The sequence below is a fragment of the Leptodactylus fuscus genome, chromosome 5, assembly GCF_031893055.1.
Source record: "Leptodactylus fuscus isolate aLepFus1 chromosome 5, aLepFus1.hap2, whole genome shotgun sequence".
Lineage (NCBI taxonomy): Eukaryota > Metazoa > Chordata > Amphibia > Anura > Leptodactylidae > Leptodactylus > Leptodactylus fuscus.
In genome coordinates, this window is record NC_134269.1 from 15,944,497 (window position 1) to 15,963,608 (window position 19,112).

The window sequence follows — 19,112 nt, forward strand, 5'->3', positions numbered from 1 at the left end:
ATCAGGGAAAAGTGAAAAAACAAAAACAAAGCCTACTTCCCTGCTCTCAGTGTCTCCCAGCACACTCTAGTCCTGCTGCTCCGATGTCTCGTTTCGGCAGAAGTCCCCGCCCCACGTGGTGACATCACATCTTATGTTCTTTCCATAGGCTGCCGATTGGCTTCAGCGGTCACAGGCAGCAGAGACTCCGAAGGCCCTCAGCAACAGGACTGGGCAGTGCTGGCAGACATCGGGGACAGGCAAGTGTTTTTTTTGTTTTCTTTGAACCTTATAACAGGACACATGACCCACCTGCATTCAGAGCCCCCCCCCCCCCCCAAATAATAAAAAGCATCCGCCATCAATAACATACAGGATTCCCAGATTTTATTGCGAAAAAAAAAAAATCCCCAAACGGTCACGTTAGACAAAAGAAAAGCTGCGACGGCATCCAATCACTAAAGGCGGACGTCCTTCACTTGCTGACAGTCAGTATCTGCACCAACATCGCCCCCTACCCTACAAAAATATTATTCACTCTGCCAAACTAAAAACAAGTGGAGGTGGACTGCTAAGGGTTTAAAAAAAACAAAAAAAACAAACAAAACGGCCCAAAGAGACAGCGCCCCCTCATGTACAACCATGGAGAACTACAACTCCCAACAAAGGCAAGCAGAGCTCTGCAAGTTGTAGTGCGATGTATTTTCGCCAGGCATCAGGGTGGGGGGCGGGGGACAGTGGGCACTTTAAATATTAAAAAGAAAAAAAAAATGGTCATGAGCAGCCATATTTAGGGCGAGGGAGGCAATGATGTCACGTGACAAGGGGCTCGGCATCTTTGTCGTCGTCTGGAGGGCAGTCGATGAAGTCCGCCAACATGGATTCCGCATCAGGGAGTTCATCCTGGAGACGGAGGAAGAAAGCGTGAAGAGCGTTATGGGAAGTGGCTGATAACAGAGGACAATAGCCTGCACAAGAGTGACAGCAATGGGCTGGTATTTCAATTTGGTATCTTAGTTCACACAGGTTTAATTTAGGAGGTTTTTTTTTTTTTTTTTTTTTTATTGGGGGGGGGGGGATTTCTGTGACTTAGGCCTTTTTTTCAGTTTCAAAAACAGAGTGGCAAGAAAAAAAAAAAAATAGCCCCCAATACACCGATTCCAGAAGTGTTGGAATTTTTGTTCTAGTCCCCACCATTGCTGAGCAATATCAGTGCTGTTAGTTTTGGTGCCTGATATACTATTTAGGTCCTTTATTGTCAGGAGAGCGGTGTCAGGCAGGAGCAGACAAGGGGGTGGGATTCTGAGCTCTGACACTGGAGCTCTGTACCACGCCCCCTGCCTGACACCGCCCACCTGACATTACAGAGCTTAAAACGCACATCAGGCATCAAAACTACCTGCGCTTGTTGCTCAGGAAGGGTAGGGACTAGAGAGAATTCCAACTGAGCAGGAATCAGTGGAGCAGCGACTATTAACAGATGCCAAGAACTAGAATTGGTGGAGGAGGCAAAAGGTCCTCATTAAGGCCACAGCAATCAGATTAACAGTATTTGAGGGGGACCGGGAGGGACTGGACTATATCGATCCGTATTGCAGTTCTGTACACCCCATCTTACACCTCAGTCACAGCCGGAGCTGCATTCATAACTCTGCTTCTTGTATCACTGTATGGGCATGTTCTGCCATAGTACACTGTGAGATATAGAGTTTGTTCCAGGACTGTAGAATAGAATCTATCTGTTCGGGGTGAATCTGTCCGGCTGCCAGCAGAAATACGAGTGCAGCTCTGAAGCAGACACAATATAAAAGACTTCTCCAGTAATCGGCTACTACTTCACGCACACTTGTCTTGGCCTCTATCGTATCATGGGGATTCTACCACTGTGGCATTGAAAGGGTTAAACATCGCACCACTAAACCACCAGGAGGCGCAGTCGTGTAAGAGTTCAAAGAATTAACCAGGACTATGACTGAGCCTCTTCACTACTTACAGAACACAGCGCCCCTACAGAGGATACTTGCTGTGCTTGGTATTGCAGCTCAGACTCATTCGAGCTGTAGCAGACATGTGACCATGGAGGTGATGTCATAGGACTAAGAGGAAGTGGAGTGCAATATCATAGTCCTGGACAACCCCTTTAAGTAGAGGCTACCCTATGAAGCATCACTTGTAGGCTCACAGGAGGAGAAGACGACCACTCACCTCTGTATCGTCCAGGCCATCCTCCTCCTCTTCCACCATCACTTGTGGCTTCAGCCTCTTCTCCTCTTCCACCTCTTTCCTTGGTTCTTCCTCCACAGCAGGGGGTTCAGGTTCGGGGATGGCTTCACTTTCTATGACATCGGGTTCGGCAGACTCTTCCTCGTGTGTTGGGGCGGCTGGTGGTGGGCTCAGTATAGGGGGCGGGGAGGGGCTGGCTGTCACTTCTGGCTCTGACAGCTGGTCCTGAGACGCATCCACAGGCGTATCTCGATCTTCACTCTCCACCAGCATCAGGAGATCCTCCGTGTCACCACCGTCATCCTCCTGGACGGGCGACAGACATGGGGGACCCTCCTCCGGCTCGGAATTGTGCATGACAGGTTGGGCCGGCTCAGGCATGGTGTCCATGGAGGGAGCCATCTGCAGATCATCATCAGCGATTAAGCCATCATCCTCCTCTCCGTCATCCTCCTCCTCTTCCACCTCAGCATCCAGGTCTTCCTCTTCATCCTCGTCATCCGTCAGTCCTTCATCGTCATCAAATTCTTCTTCCTCTTCATCCAGTCCCTCCAAGTCTTCCTCATCGTCGTCGTAGTATTCCTCTTCCTCCTCATCATACATGCCTTCTTCGTCATCATCTTCCTCCTCTTCATCGGTGCTGTTAATGTTGATGACCATGTCGCCCTCTGATGGAGCAGAAGATGGCGGAGCCGGTGGTGGTGGAGGTAGTTCTACAGCTACTGGCATCTGAGCAGGGGAGGGACCAGGGCAGGCGGGTGGTGGGGGTGGCACTGCCGCCGCCGCTGCTGTTGTGGGTGATGGGGCTACAGATTGGGCAGGGACCTCTGCTGCTGAGGGTTCTTCGACAGGAGGTTTGGCGGAGGGCGGGGAAGGTTCAGAGTTTGGCGCGGGCTTCTGTAGGAGACCTTCAGGGACGATGACCACGCTGTCGTCAGAGTCGCTCTCCAAAGAGATCTCCACATCGGAGGTCTCTTCCTTCTCATAGTGGATGAAGATGGGACGTGGGGTCTTCCCACCAAAAGTCTCTTGAGGCGATGGGACCGGTAGAGAAGCTGGAGGCTCGGTGGGCTGTGGAGGGAGGGGGGTCCTGACGGGAAGGTGATTTACAGGTAACGGGGCAGGGAAGGTCAGTGGAGGTGCCGGAGGGCGCTGGACTGGAATATCTGTTTGCATAGGAGGTCGGGGGGCGTGCTGTGGCAGCGGGCGCTGGAGGGTGGGCACACGGGGGTGTATGATAAGCCTACAGATAGCAAGAGCCTCGGTGCAGAACATGGACACCTGCAATAAAACATACCGATGAGTCCTCCTACAGTTACCAGTTGGCCCCAATATTCATCATGGCCGCCGTATTACCTGCAAATTCTCCTCGGTCAACCCCAGTCTGAAGATCCTGATGGCACAGTGGAGCGGGGGAGGGAGACGAGGGCTGGGGGACAGCGTTAGAGACAGGAGTAGCCGATAAAGATGCTTGCGACACTCGCTGCTGACGTAGGGACCGATCCACTGCTCTGGACCTTGCTGGAGACGAAGCAGAAGAGGGATGGACAGCTCCTGGAGACGCTGGGGGGGACAAACAGGGTGTAAGAAGCCTCATTATGTGCAATACTGTATATATCCAGCAGGTGGCACCAGTCGCATGCACTAAGGGTTCTCTAAACAGTTTGATGGGTCCCGTTTATGAGATCTGGTCTGAGTTGTGTAGTCTGGAGCCTCCAATCATAGTAGGGGTCCGTCCAATGCTAAAAGGATTGGGAAACCCAGGTGTTCATATGGAGTCCTGTTTTTAATGGGGGGGGGGGGACATAAGACCTTATTTTACCCTTTAGAAATAAAAGCTATGTATTAGCCTGTTATCACTAGAAATGAGGGGTACCGTTTGTGATTTTTGTATAAGTTTTGGTACTACCAACCCAGACATACACCCTGCAGAGCCCAGAAGAGGATACAATCCTGCCCAAATCCACTATCCCAAAAGGTGTGAGTGAATTGACAGGATTTCGTATTCAGTAAATATAATTTTCTACCCTCACCATGTTTGGGACCCCTGCTTACTGTGAGCCTGAACAATCCTCCCCTTGTTTAGAGGTAACAGGTTGTTTTAATGTATCAGTTCAGGTAAGGGCTCGTTCACACGGGGGGGGCGGTATAGCGGATCTTGGCACCAAGAGTGACATGGGGAGCCGCGTCACTCTCGGGTCAAAACCCGCCTGCCAAGACTGTCGCAGCTTCCCCCCGGAGCCAGCTCAAATGAATGGGCCAACTCCAGAGGTTGCTGCCGCCAGGGCTCACCGAGCCGCAGAATCCGCCTAAAGAAAGGGCAGCCCACTCACGAAAAAAAGCAACCTGATGGTTTCCATAGACCACTTTTGTGAGGGGGCGGATTATGACGTGGATTACACGCCATAATCCACCCCCTCTGTGCCCGTGTGAACGGGCCCTAAGACCTCCCAGGAAAAATATCTGTTACCTGATACAGTGTAACGAAACCTTTAGCTAGAATGTTTAGGGTTCGTTCACACTTAAAATGAAGAGTATTTTGAAGTGGAAAATCCGCCTCAGACTCCTTTTCATTTTCCGCCATAAGTTTGCATGTGCGATTAGTCTCATATAGAATGCGACAATCGAGCGGGAGAATATGCGCCAAGGTTTCCATGGTGAACCAAAAAACTGCCTCAGATTCCCCTGTGGGAAATAACCTAATTCTCTGACCCCCCCAGGTTACTCCGCCCCCTTCCTGCCCAATCCAGGTAATTATACTGCTAATAACACTCCCAGGACAACCCCTTAAAATACACAGTAGACGCCTCCCTCTCCAGTGACCCCAGAAATCTACTCACCCGATGGGTCTCCTCCTTGATGAGGGATCCCCCGTACAGAATAATGGAGGAAAGGGCTATACGGGAAAGAAAGAAAAGCGTCAGCTCCTGTGGTCAGGAGTCACCTATTCTATAGCCACAGCCACAAGCCATAACATTAAAACCAGCAAAATGAATACCACTGTGTGAGGTGTGATATATGAGGCAGCGAGTGAACAGGCAGTCCTAGAAGTGAAGGTCTTGGCAACGGGAAGAACGGACTAGTACAATATGATCGGCCACAACAAGGGTCAATGTGATGGCGACTGGGTCAGAGCGCCTAAGTGGACCCATGTCTACCACCAATAGCGCCTACAATGGGTATGTGAGCATTAGATCCAGACCATGGAGCAATGGAAGGAGCTGCTAGCTCTGAGGAATCGTGTGGTGCAACATGTGGACGACCTGGTATGGGGGAAGAGATGGCACCGGGGGCACTACAGGTGGAGACAATGTGATACTCTGGGCAATGGTCTCCTACAAATTCTGGGCCACCTAGAGACCAAGTGCCCCCTTCACAGCAACAGCACCCCTAATGGCAGTGGCCTCCTCCAGCACGATAACAACCTTGCCACCCATGGCAGAGAAATACAACAAAGAGGATGGTGAGGACTTGGCTCCAAATCCCCCCCCCCAGATCTCATCGATCGCCGGAGGGAAGTCCAATCCAAGGAGGCTGCACTGACTTAAAGGGGTGTTCTCAAATGGAGATTTCATGCTAATAACCCATAGGATAGGTCATCACTATGTGATACATGGGGTCAGACACAGAACAACCATCTCCAGACTGGGAGCGCATGCAGGCTCCAAAAGATCCTTGATGGTGTCCTGTGGTTAGCATTACATTTATTTAAAGGGATCCAATCAGACGACATTTTTTTTCTAAGTACCACGTCGGAATAGCCTTAAGAAAGGCTATTCTTCTCCTACCTTTTGTAGTCTTCTCCACGCCATCATTCGCCTACAATCCCGTTTCTTGTCGGTATGAAATTAGCTCTCTCGCAGCACTGGGGGCGGGCCCTGGCGCTCAGACTTACGAACGGCCTCTTCATTCTCTTCCTCCGGCGGTGTCTTCTTACTTCTAGGCCTTGGGTCTCCGGCAGAGCAGACTGCGCATGGCCACAAGCCCCGAGAAAAAGGCCGCTTACAATACTATGCAAGCAGCCATTTTCTCGTGGCCTGTGGGCATGCGCAGTCTGTTCTGTCCAAGGCCTAGAAGTTATAAACCACCATCGGAAGAAGAGGCTGAAGATGATACTGCTGAAGAAGAAGCGGCGCTGAAGAGTTCTCTGGCAGCATTGGGGACGCCCTCAGTGCTGTCTGAGCACTGGGGCCCGCCCCCAGTGCTGCGAGAGAGCCAATTTACATACTGACAAGAATTGGGATTGTAGGCAAACGGCAGCGCGGAGAAGACAACGAAAGGTACGAGACGAATAGCCTTTCTTAAGGCTATTCCGACATGATACTTAGAAAAAATGTTGTCTGAGTGATAGAATCCCTTTAAAGGGGATCTCCAGGGAGTCAGTCATCACTTCTTGTATGCAACAAACCCAGGGATTCCAGAAAGGTTCCGACCCCAGGTCTTGAGACTGGAACCATCATCTGCCTCTCACGTCACCTACAGTTACCTGTATTACGAGGGGAGGGGGCTGCTGGATACATCATAACATCAGTGAAGCCAGCCGCTATGATACCGGTAAGTGACACAGCAGGTGAATGAGTGACTCGGGGGCCCTGTGGTGGTTCCAAACTCGAGACCGAAGGTCACAACTAATCCAGAATGCTTTGGGTTCATTGACAGACTCTACAATGAATCTGCTACTAATGTCTTGAAACCACAGGACACCTTGAAGGGTCACGGCTTTTCCTAGGGGCACAAGGGGGGGTTGGGGGAGTCGCCTACACAATCTAATGTTCTGGCAGACCAGGACATTGTACGTCTTCACTAATATGATGTCAGTTTCTAAACAGGGGCCCCTCCATCTTACCCCGCAGAGCTGCCGTACATAACTCCGTATTTGCACTGTTATCTCTCTTTCTGTGACTCTGAAATTCTCCGTTCCCGACCTCGGAGACCTTCTGCTTCTTGGCTCCCAGTTGTACAAAACTGGACATCTGCCGAGAGAGACGGAAATTAAAGATCCCGGGGGTAAAAAGTAGGGGCGAGGGAGGGGCACAGGTCCAGCTTACCTTCACAGAGTCTGCGGGCGGAGTGATGTCACTGAGCAGATGTGCCAGCAGGATATCCGAATGGTGCGACATGCCTTGTAAGACGCCGGAGGAGACGCCACACATGGTCACCCAGCGCTCTAGAACTTGGTACACCGCCCCTCGGAGCGAGCTGTGAGAGAATTAGAAAATTGAAAAAAAAATTATTCAGTATCCCTGCCTGTGTTTCCAATGTCTGGCCCTTTCAATGGATTTGCCAGGACTTGGGTCGCTCATTAATATGTGATCAGATATCTGGGAACAGCAGTGTGCGGAGACTGCAGCGCTCAGCTCTTCCCTGTGCTGAAGACATGCCCATCGGTCATAAGGTACAAAGGCAACTGAATGTGGCCGGATGGCAAAATCAAGCACAGTCGCCGCTCTGCATTATATTCATTCAGCTAATCTGTGGGGGTCCCGGACATGCAATGATCGCATATTGATGCCTAGAGATGAGCGAGTAATATTCCATCGAATACCTCGCCCCCATAGGAGTAAGTGGGCGAACGCCAAGCAGTTAAGCGCAGTGAATATTCAATGCGCTTAACCCTTTGGTGTTCGGCTGGTTACACGCACTGCTATGGGAGCGAGGTATTCAATCAAATACTACTCGCTCAACACTATCGATCACCTACAGCACGGGTAGGTGATCAATAGGACGCCCATAAGGATCTGACAGCACTGTCCTATAAGATACGAGCCAGTCTCTGACTCTGGCTGGTACTGCTCACCTATACGGCTTTTCCTGCCCAGATGGGAACCCGCCTGCACTTCTTACAGATGCCCAGGAGCTGAGGAGTTGTGGAAACAACCTGCAGATGACTGAAGAAAAGGGCAAGAGACGAGAGCCGCACCTGTGAGAGGAAGACGAGAGGGGATCAGGAGCAAATCTCTTAAGAGGAAATAGGATAAATCTTCAAGAATTATTCCCCCTAACACACTGGCTCAGGCTCGATTCCAGACAGACTCACAGCCATGCACACGGCGGGAGATGAAGAGGACGTGCAGTCACAGGACGAGGCTTGTCCTCCCCACACAATGGCACAAGGCCAGGCATGACCTCCACACTTACACACAGGGTAAAGGCGATACCTACACGCTGCCCCACATAAAACAATGAGTCAGTCTTACGCTAAGATGGCGGCCTCCAGGATGTCCAGGGCGGTCCTGTGTACTCTGGGCAGCAGCAGCAGCTTCAGCGCCTCCTCTCCCTGCCAGCTCTATAACCGGCAGAACAGAAGGATCAGCAACCGGCAGCCTCCACAAGCCACACCCACTTGCACAAAGCCCCTCCCAGATCGTGATAATGGCTCCGCCATCAGCATCTTCTGCGACTTACCAAGTTCTTGGCGCTCATATTGACCACTCGACAGACCAGATTGAGGATGTCGGAGGCCGGGACCCGCACAGGAGCTGGGAAGTGTTCCCTGCAACACACAGGATTGAACTTATTATGTGGGGCAAGGAGGATCATGGGAAACCTTATTACAGAACACAACAAACATGATCTCGTCCGGATTCAGGGATTGTGTAATTCTATCTATAGTTATGCTTTTAAATGCTGACACTGTGCCTTTAAGAAATGGGTCATACCATTACCTCAACAGCAGGCGGACGCACTGCCCCAAGGCACTGAATCTCCGGACCAGCTGAAGGATACTGGAGGCCTCGTCATCCTCCAGGACAGGCAGATCCAGCTCTGTGCCGGGACCTTCATAGCGGGTGATGTCTGTGCAAGAAAGAGGATGGAAATGGACAACATGGAGGAGATCTAACAACTACTTTGGTTATTCCATGATACCGAGCTCCACTTCCTCTTCTCAGACCAATGCCAGTAAATCCATTGGTCACATGGCCATGGAGCTGAGCTGCAATACCAATCACTGCAACTATACAATGGAGGGCGCTGTGCTTGGCAAGTGGTAAAGGGGCTGCAGCAAAAGTATTAAAGTCCCAGGATATCCCCTTAACCATTTACTCCCTTGATCACAAAGATTATTAGGGCCAGCAAGAGGGGGCACTTATGTAAGTATTTCTAGATCGTCTTGGCATCAGACACACAATCAGGATGATATTAAGGTCATCCATTCACTCCCAGGAATGTGCATTTCAAAAGAAAAAAATGTCATCGAAATTATTGTTTTGTCACATTCCCACCGTTGGCCACTAGAGGCATCATCTGCGTAATGTCAATGCACCGCAAAGATAATTTCTAGCTGTTAAAGGACCTTTGACGATGACATCACAGGTCCTTAAGCCATCACAGTGGCTCCTATACAGCACTCCGCTGCTGCAACTTTGCTCAGGCACCACTCCCTGTGCCCGCCCCCCCTCCTGTGACTGTTCCCCTTAGGTAATATCCGTGTCACATAAAACCAGGTGGGTGAGGGCTGCACTTAGGGTAGCCATGTTTACCCAGGACCATGCTTTAGCAACAACTGACGATGGTGACTTCACCAGTCAGATCAGGCAGCAAACCCATCTAGGGCCGAGACAGTGCCACCTACTGGATCAATGCCAGGTGGTTGGGACTAACAAGGTCCTTATGAAGAAGGGATTTTAGTCGCAGACCTTAAAAAAAAAAAAAAAAAACACTGATGTGATTGCTGCAGCTGCCTTTTACAAGCTCCAGTGTAGCAGAGCTGTATGTGTGTCACTGTTGCTTAAGGACCTGTGATGACATCAAAGAAGGTCCTTACACAACTAAATATACAGCAGCATAGGAGATAGAGATGGGAGGGAGCCAACCCTATGGACTGTGTGCACTGACAGTACATAGCAGAGGCGCCCTCTTGTGGTCAACAGTGGGAAATATTAAAAGCTATAGGATTTTTTAATTATTCCTGTAATTTAATAAAAACAACAACAACAACAACAACAAAAAACAACAATACAAAAACTGTCCTCCTCCTCCTCCTTACAAGCAGTGTACTACAACTTCAGGGGACACTTACCTGTCTCGGCCGCCTGGTAAAGCTGCTGGAAGACAACGTGCAGGGAGCAGAGGACGCTCTGGATCTGTCGCTCCCAGTTCTCTGTGTGTTTGACGCCTTGTGAGAAGCCGGAGCCCAGGGACGGCAGGAGGGAGAAGCACTGACAGGCCAGCTGTGGGGGACAGAGGGGTCCAAAGCAGAAAGTCAATAATAAAGACCTGGTGACCGGAGCCCAGAGAAGCCCTGTGCATGTCACACTCACATCGGTAATGGAAGTGGAGATGTGAGGAGTGGTCTGTGCTACAGGGCGAGCAGTAACCAGCCTCTCATATCTCTCAGCTGCCCATGGCGGAACGGCTCCAATGAAAACCAAACCTTCAGGGGCAGCTGCTCCCATCACTGACACGATCCAACGTGGTTGATATTGATGGCTTATCCTTCGGACGGGTCAACAATATCGTATTAGTAAAGTTCTGACACTCGGCACCTTCACTGATCAGCTGGTCTGGAGAGTCACCGATGCCTGAGCTATATACAGTGGACATAGCTGGAGGCAGACGACGCCATCCCCTGTATAGAGGCCACATTGATGTACTGCAGCTTAAACTCCATTTATTTGACAGCTCACAGAGGTGGCCAGGGAAGGTGAAACATACATTATATATATCTATCTATCAGTATGTCTTTGGAGTATGGGAGGAAATCCACGCAAACACAGGGAGAACATACAAACTCCTTGCAGATGCTGTCTCTGGCAGGATTCGAACCCAGGACTCCAGCGCTGCAAGGCTGCAGTGCTAACCACTGAGCCACCATGTTGCCCCCCTCATTCAGGCTAGTATTGTGAAGCTGCCGCTTGAAGTCCTTCATATCACATGACCAATGAGGTCAATCGGTGGCTGGAAAGGACCTGCTGACACAACTCACATAGGGCCACCAGGTCCTTTCCTGTGGCCACTTCACAGCATGCAGCTGAACAAACAACTGAAGTGTCGGGGTCAGGAGATTTTTCCCTCAATGTTTCCCCTTCACTAGCTTCCTCTGCGAGTTGTCAAATTCCTGAACATCCCCTTTAAATGGAGACCAGCTGCAAAAATGTTCCTTTAAATGTTACTCTCAAGTGGCCAGCATCATAGTTCTTAACCCCACCATGGAGATCTGAGTTACCTCTTGGATTTGCACATTTTCTTCATCCAGGAGACTGAGGAAAAACGCCGTAAGCTTCCCCTGTAAGAGAGACCGAAACCCTGATCATAATACATCGGACTGGAAACCATCAGTGGCTGTCATTGGAGAACATGGCATGTCACATTATATAATACACAGTGCAGGAGGAGGCGCTGTTCTCCTATATAGACAGGGGGCGCTCCAGCGGGACATCCCTAGTAATACTGTCCTGTAGTCCCTTACAGATCTGCCTGACGCACAGATTTGTGGCTTATATAAAAGTCCAGGTTTGGGTCTTTGCCACAAGAATAAGTAAAAGCATTTCCCCCACTGCCATATAAAAAAGGACTTTCAGAGGTTACTTTTGGGTAGTGTATCTCTTGATGAGAGATCAATGATGGCTATACATGCCTCTATAATGCAAGGGGGCGCATCATGTGACAGAGAAGGAGGATGGTCTTTTTGACAAACTATCCACCGTCTAGGTGGTATTCGGGGGACAGTGGTTACGCTAGGACAGACTAGTGGACTACTTGGGCTGTCCAGAGCCTCTTCACTATGTGTATGATGACTGTCAGGATGAAGTATGGCGGCCTCATAGTGGCATGTTCAATCCTGCATTTGCCGTGGAGCAACACATTTCCCCCTGCTAGTGCGATGACCTGGGAAGCCATCACATAGGACTAGTAGTGCTAACATCTGTGGTAAATGTACTGCTATATACCATACAGAGCCTGTATATACCTCCATGTCCTGCTGTATCTCATCTTGTATCCAGACTACAGGTGTAACATCTGTGGTAAATGTACTGCTATATACCATACACAGCCTGTATATACCTCCATGTCCTGCTGTATCTCATCTTGTATCCAGACTACAGGTGTAACATCTGTGGTAAGTGTACTGCTATATACCATACACAGCCTGTATATACCTCCATGCGCTGCCGTACCTCATCTTGTATCCAGACTACAGGTGTAACATCTGTGGTAAATGTACTGCTATATACCATACACAGCCTGTATATACCTCCATGTCCTGCCGTACCTCATCTTGTATCCAGACTGCAGGTGTAACATCTGTGGTAAATGTACTGCTATATACCATACACAGCCTGTATATACCTCCATGTCCTGCCGTATCTCATCCTGTATCCAGACTACAGGCCCTGTAACATCTGTGGTAAATGTACTGCTATATACCATACACAGCCTGTATATACCTCCATGTCCTGCCGTACCTCATCTTGTATCCAGACTACAGGTGTAACATCTGTGGTAAATGTACTGCTATATACCATACAGAGCCTGTATATACCTCCATGTCCTGCCGTATCTCATCTTGTATCCAGACTACAGGTGTAACATCTGTGGTAAATGTACTGCTATATACCATACACAGCCTGTATATACCTCCATGTCCTGCTGTATCTCATCCTGTATCCAGACTACAGGTGTAACATCTGTGGTAAATGTACTGCTATATACCATACACAGCCTGTATATACCTCCATGTCCTGCCGTATCTCATCCTGTATCCAGACTACAGGTGTAACATCTGTGGTAAATGTACTGCTATATACCATACACAGCCTGTATATACCTCCATGTCCTGACGTATCTCATCTTGTATCCAGACTACAGGTGTAACATCTGTGGTAAATGTACTGCTATATACCATACACAGCCTGTATATACCTCCATGTCCTGCCGTATCTCATCCTGTATCCAGACTACAGGCCCTGTAACATCTGTGGTAAATGTACTGCTATATACCATACACAGCCTGTATATACCTCCATGTCCTGCCGTATCTCATCCTGTATCCAGACTACAGGCCCTGTAACATGTGTGGTAAATGTACTGCTATATACCATACACAGTCTGTATATACCTCCATGTCCTGACGTATCTCATCTTGTATCCAGACTACAGGTGTAACATCTGTGGTAAATGTACTGCTATATACCATACACAGCCTGTATATACCTCCATGTCCTGCCGTACCTCATCTTGTACATCTGTGGTATATGTACTGAGAGGGTTTGGACATATATACATAATACAGACACCATGTACACCTCAGGGATCTCTTACCCGCAGTGACCCGCAGGCTCGGGGGTAGGAGATCAGACACGAGCGGATTCCTTCCAGCGCAGGCATCAGACACTAGAAGAGAATGGAGCATTGAAGCTACGGAGCAGACGTACAGCCGCAGCCCCCCGTACGGCACCACAGGCATCAGACTTACCTGGCGTCTCAGGCCCAGTAAGGAGGTGAGGAGTCCTGGGATCTGGTTGGTGGAGATCTCTCGGGATAATTCGGGAAGTGCAGAGGAATGGGCGAGAAGGGAGCGGAGCACAAACACGGCCAGGCTGATCACCCGCGGAGGGTCCTGAGACTGTGGGAAGGAGATGGCACATGGTAATACAGGGACAATACAGACACCCAGTGGTGGTCTAAGAAACGTGGCGGGGGCCCAACAGGGTGCAGGGAGGTACAAAGGGGTCAGATTCAGGCAGGGGGACCTGTATGTTACTTTTCTTTGCCTCCTCTTCATCTGTATCCGTTCTAGTCTGAAAACAGAATGAGCCGACCTCATCATGGAGACAGTCACAGCAGCACAGAGCATTTCAGGAAGAGGGTGCAGAGACCTACTTGTGTTACAGTAACTACAGTCGTCTGGCGGTTTTGTTTGGACATGGGAACTACGATTAGGATTATACCGCAGGGTCTCCTCCAGCGGGCACACGCTGGCACTCACCTGTATGACCTGCAGGACGTTGCGGATCCAGGAGACACAGTGCTGCTGGAACACGTCTGTGGAGGACTCCTCTACTACCAGCGAGAGCAGCGACAGACCCTCCATCCTGCAAGAGAGAGACCGTCACACAGGGACAGCGCCGCCTAGAGGCTGAGTGTCACCCAGAGAGATACAGTGCCGCCTAGAGGCTGAGTGTCACCCAGAGAGAGACAGCGCCGCCTAGAGGCTGAGTGTCACCCAGAGAGAGACAGCGCCGCCTAGAGGCTGAGTGTCACCCAGAGAGAGACAGTGCCACCTAGAGGCTGAGTGTCACCCAGAGAGAGAGAGCGCTACCACAGAGACACAGCGCCGCCTAGAGGACTGAACAATATAAGAGAGAATCACTGGGCACATACCGCGTATCTGCAGATGACAGGCGAGCGTTACAACAGCTGAGGAGACCTGAGATTGCACCCAAGGAGGCCTGAAAGGAAGGACAAAGGAGCAGATCAAACACCAGCACAACGTGACACTGACAGGAGAAGAGAATGACGTGAATATTGAGGGCTGTGCCCTACAGAGAAAGTAAGAGGAGCATGCCCTCATAATCTCCCGCCTAGACTACTGCAACACCCTCCTCCATGGACTCCCGGCTAACACCCTCGTCCCCCTCCAGTCCACCCTAAACTGCGCTGCTCGCTTAATCCACCTCACCCCCCGATCTTCATCGGCTGCTCCCCTCTGTCAGTCCCTCCACTGGCTACCTATAGCCCAGCGAATTGAGTTCAAGCTACTAACGCTAACATACAAAGCCATCCACACCCTGTCCCCTCCATATATCTCTGACCTAATCTCCCGCTACCTGCCCACACGTAACCTCAGATCCTCCAATGACCTCCTACTCCGCTCTGCTCTCATCCGCTCCTCACACAACCGTCTCCAAGATTTCTTCCGTCCATCCCCCATACTCTGGAACTCCTTACCATGACACATAAGACTGACCCCCACAATCACAGGATTCAAGAAGGCCCTGAAGACTCATCTATTCAGGAAGGCCTACAACCTCCAATAACACTATCACCGCAGTGCCATCTGTACAGTCTCCCCCTCTCCTTCTGTGTCTACCCCCTTCCCTCATAGATTGTAAGCCCTCGCGGGCAGGGCCCTCTACCCCACTGTGCCAGCCGATCACTGTTAGTATTATATCTACCTGTATATTCTGTGTATTGTATGTAACCCCCAAATGTAAAGCACCATGGAAGTAATATAATAATGTACAGCACCATGGAATTAATATAATAATGTACAGCACCATGGAATTACTATAATAATGTACAGCACCATGGAATTAATATAATAATGTACAGCACCATGGAATTAATATAATAATGTACAGCACCATGAATGAATATAATGTATAATGTATAATAATAATAATACAAAATTTTGTTTATATAGCGCCAACATATTCCGCAGCGCTGTACAATTTGCAGGGTTCAAATACAGACAGATACATAACAAAGAATGTCATTTCACACAATGGGACTGAGGGCCCTGCTCGCAAGAGCTTACAATCTATGAGGTAGAGGGGGTGACACAAGAGGTAGCAGGGGCGGTATTACTTATACAGAGGTCAGACACTGTTGTAATAGAGGTGACTGTCATTACACAGACATAAGACTTTATGAGCCGTCAGCAGTCGTGTCCTGTAACATGTGGATGGAGCTTGGACCTATGAAGTTGATGACATCGTATCATGTGGGAGCGGAGACAGAGGAGGGTTAGATTTTGGGGATTCTAATTATAGTACGGAAGGATTTACGTTAGACATTGTGATCGGCCTGTCTGATAAGATGTGTCTTTAGTTTGCATTTGAAGCTGTAGAAATTGGGAGTTAATCTGATTGTCCGGGGTAGAGCATTCCAGAGAAGTGGTGCAGCTCGGGAGAAGTCTTGTATACAAGCGTGGGAGGTTCTGATAATAGAGGATGTAAGTGTTAGGTCATTGAGTGAGCGGAGAGCACGGGTTGGGCGGTAGACAGAGATGAGGGAGGAGATGTAGGGAGGTGCGGCATTATGGAGAGCCTTGTGGATGAGAGTAATAACTTTATATTTTATTCTATAATGAATAGGCAGCCAATGTAGTGACTGGCAGAGACCAGAGGCATCGCTGTAGCGTCTAGCCTGATAGATGAGCCTGGCCGCTGCATTCAGAATAGATTGTAGAGGGGAGAGTTTAGTGAGGGGAAGACCGATTAGTAAGGAGTTACAGTAGTCAAGGCGAGAATGAATCAGAGAGACAATAAGTGTCTTTAGTGTATCTCTGGTAAGGAAAGGGCGTATTCTGGAGATGTTTTTGAGGTGGAGGTGACATGAACGTGCGAGTGATTCAATATGAGGGGTGAAGGAAAGGTCTGCGTCACACATGACCCCGAGGCAGCGGGCCTGCTGCCTAGGAGTTATAGTAAGGCCTGAGACTGCAATGGATATATCAGGGACAGATCTGTTACGTATATCAGCAGTGAAGTAATGTTGCTATATAATAAATAATAATAAAATGGGTTATTGTAGGTGTAACAGTAAGGGGAGGGGGTGGCGGGAATATACTGATATGTACAGGACAACCAGGTTGTGGTAAACCTGAGGTTACAGGTGGGTCAGTAGAAGGGGATGGGGGGACACCTGATGTTACGATCACCTGGGGTGACAATGAGGGGGGCAGTAGTAGTACACCTAAAAATACAATGGGAGTAGTAGTGGTGGTAGTGGTAATAGTACCCCTGGGGGTATGATGAGGGAAGTAGTAGTCATACACCGGGGGGGGGGGGGGGGGGGGGGGAGTAGTAGTAGTAGCAGCAGCACAGCTGGGGGTACACTGGGAGCAGTAGTAGTACACCTGGGGGCTATGATGAGGGGAGTAGTAGTTAGTAGTCTTACACCTGGGGGGGGCTATGATGAGGGGATCAGTGGTAGTACACCTGGGGGGGGCTATGATGAGGGCAGTAGTAGTAGTCAGTAGTACCGGTATTAGTCAGCAGTCTTACACCCGGGTCAGTGTCTATGATGAGGGCAGTAGTAGTAGTACTGGTAGTAGTCAGTAGTCTTACACCTGGGGGGGGGGGGGGGTCTATGATGAGGGGAGTAGTAGTAGTATAGCTGGGGGTACACTGGGAGTAGTAGTCTTACACCCGGGTCAGTGTTTATGATGAGGGCAGTAGTAGTAGTACATCTGGAGGCTATGAGGGGGGCAGTAGTCAGTAGTACCGGTATTAGTCAGCAGTCTTACACACGGGTCAGTGTCTATGGTGAGGGCAGTAGTAGTAGTACTGGTAGTAGTCAGTAGTCTTACACCTGGGGGGGGGTAGTCTTACACCTGGGGGGGGGGGGGTCTATGATGAGGGGAGTAGTAGTAGTATAGCTGGGGGTACACTGGGAGTAGTAGTAGTACACCCGGGTCAGTGTCTATGATGAGGGGAGTAGTAGCAGTACATCTGGAGGCTATGAGGGGGGCAGTAGTAGCAGCAGTACCGGTATTAGTCAGCAGTCTTACACCCGGGTCAGTGTCTATGATGAGGGCAGTAGTAGTTGTACATCTGGAGGCTATGAGGGGGGCAGTAGTAGCAGCAGTAGCAGTACATCTGGGGGCTATGATGAGGGGAGTAGTAGTAGTCAGTAGTCTTACACCCGGGTCAGTGTCTATGATGAGGGCAGTAGTAGTAGTACAGCTGGGGGCTATGATGAGGGCAGTAGTAGCAGCAGTAGTAGTACAGCTGGGGGTACACTGGGGGCAGTAGTAGTAGTACAGCTGGGGGTACATTGGGGCAGTAGTAGTACACCCGGGGCAGTGTCTATGGTGAGGGCAGTAGTAGTAGTACATCTGGGGGTACACTGGGGGCAGTAGTAGCAGCAGCAGTACCGGTATTAGTCAGCAGTCTTACACCCGGGGCAGGTATATGACATCAGCACTACACCCCGCACAGTACAGGCCGGCAGTGTGGGCTCCTGCAGGGGGCGCTGTCCTCTCCTCACCTCTCCCCGCAGGCCTCCATGCTCCCGCAGCGCCCGGATAGTCTCGCTCAGCTCCCCCGCACTCAGCTCCCGCTCCAGCAGCCCGCTCACCGCCGCCTCCATCACCCGCAGCCCGACACACGCCGCCGCCATCTTCCCGCCACCGCACGTCATCAGCCGGCGCGTCTCCTCGTGACGTCACCTGTATGCGCCGCCTGCCGTATCCCTGGTAACAGACAGAGAGCCTTAGCGACCGGGGATCATCGCATGGCAACGAGACAATAACTATGACAACCGGAGACCATCACCATAGCAACCGCTGCTAATCACATGGCAACCAGAGCATAACCATAGCAACCAGAACATAACCATGGCAACCAGACCATAACCATAGCAACCAGAACGTAACCATGGCAACCAGACCATAACCATAGCAACCAGAACGTAACCATAGCAACCAGAACGTAACCATAGCAACCACAACATAACCATGGCAACCAGAACGTAACCATGGCAACCAGACCATAACCATAGCAACCAGAACGTAACCATAGCAACCAGAACATAACCATAGCAACCAGAACGTAACCATGGCAACCAGAACAAAACCATAGCAACCAGAACATAACCATAGCAACCAGAACGTAACCATAGCAACCAGAACGTAACCATAGCAACCACAACATAACCATGGCAACCAGAACGTAACCATGGCAACCAGACCATAACCATAGCAACCAGAACGTAACCATAGCAACCAGAACATAACCATAGCAACCAGAACGTAACCATGGCAACCAGAACAAAACCATAGCAACCAGAACATAACCATAGCAACCAGAACGTAACCATGGCAACCACAACATAACCATAGCAACCAGAACATAACCATGGCAACCAGAACGTAACCATAGCAACCAGAACGTAACCATGGCAACCAGAACGTAACCATAGCAACCAGAACATAACCATGGCAACCAGAACATAACCATGGC

At 50.0% G+C, this 19,112-nt stretch overlaps 1 protein-coding gene across 1 annotated transcript; it reads right to left on the reverse strand.

Moving 5' to 3' along the window:
- Nucleotides 1-363: 363 nt before the first annotated feature.
- Nucleotides 364-18,291, reverse strand: PELP1 (proline, glutamate and leucine rich protein 1). The gene is made up of 17 exons (XM_075272484.1): nucleotides 18,139-18,291; nucleotides 14,527-14,594; nucleotides 14,132-14,237; nucleotides 13,619-13,768; nucleotides 13,465-13,536; nucleotides 11,369-11,428; nucleotides 10,223-10,373; nucleotides 8,868-8,997; nucleotides 8,608-8,695; nucleotides 8,400-8,488; nucleotides 8,000-8,122; nucleotides 7,251-7,401; nucleotides 7,049-7,175; nucleotides 5,043-5,098; nucleotides 3,559-3,765; nucleotides 2,185-3,483; nucleotides 364-882 (listed from the first exon to the last, which is right to left on the reverse strand). The coding sequence occupies exons 1-17, from the start codon at nucleotides 18,289-18,291 to the stop codon at nucleotides 793-795; spliced, it is 3,120 nt and encodes a 1,039-aa protein (XP_075128585.1). The 3' UTR covers nucleotides 364-792.
- Between the last annotated feature and the right edge of the window lie 821 nt (nucleotides 18,292-19,112).

Coding starts and splice junctions, on each gene's coding strand:
- PELP1 (XM_075272484.1), bottom strand. CDS start 18,291: ATGACGTGCGGTGGCGGGAAGATGGCGGCGGCGTGTGTCGGGCTGCGG. Junction 8,696..8,867: donor TGCGTCCGCCTGCTGTTGAG/GTAATGGTATGA, acceptor TGTGTGTTGCAG/GGAACACTTCCCAGCTCCTG. Junction 8,489..8,607: donor ATATGAGCGCCAAGAACTTG/GTAAGTCGCAGA, acceptor TGCCGGTTATAG/AGCTGGCAGGGAGAGGAGGC.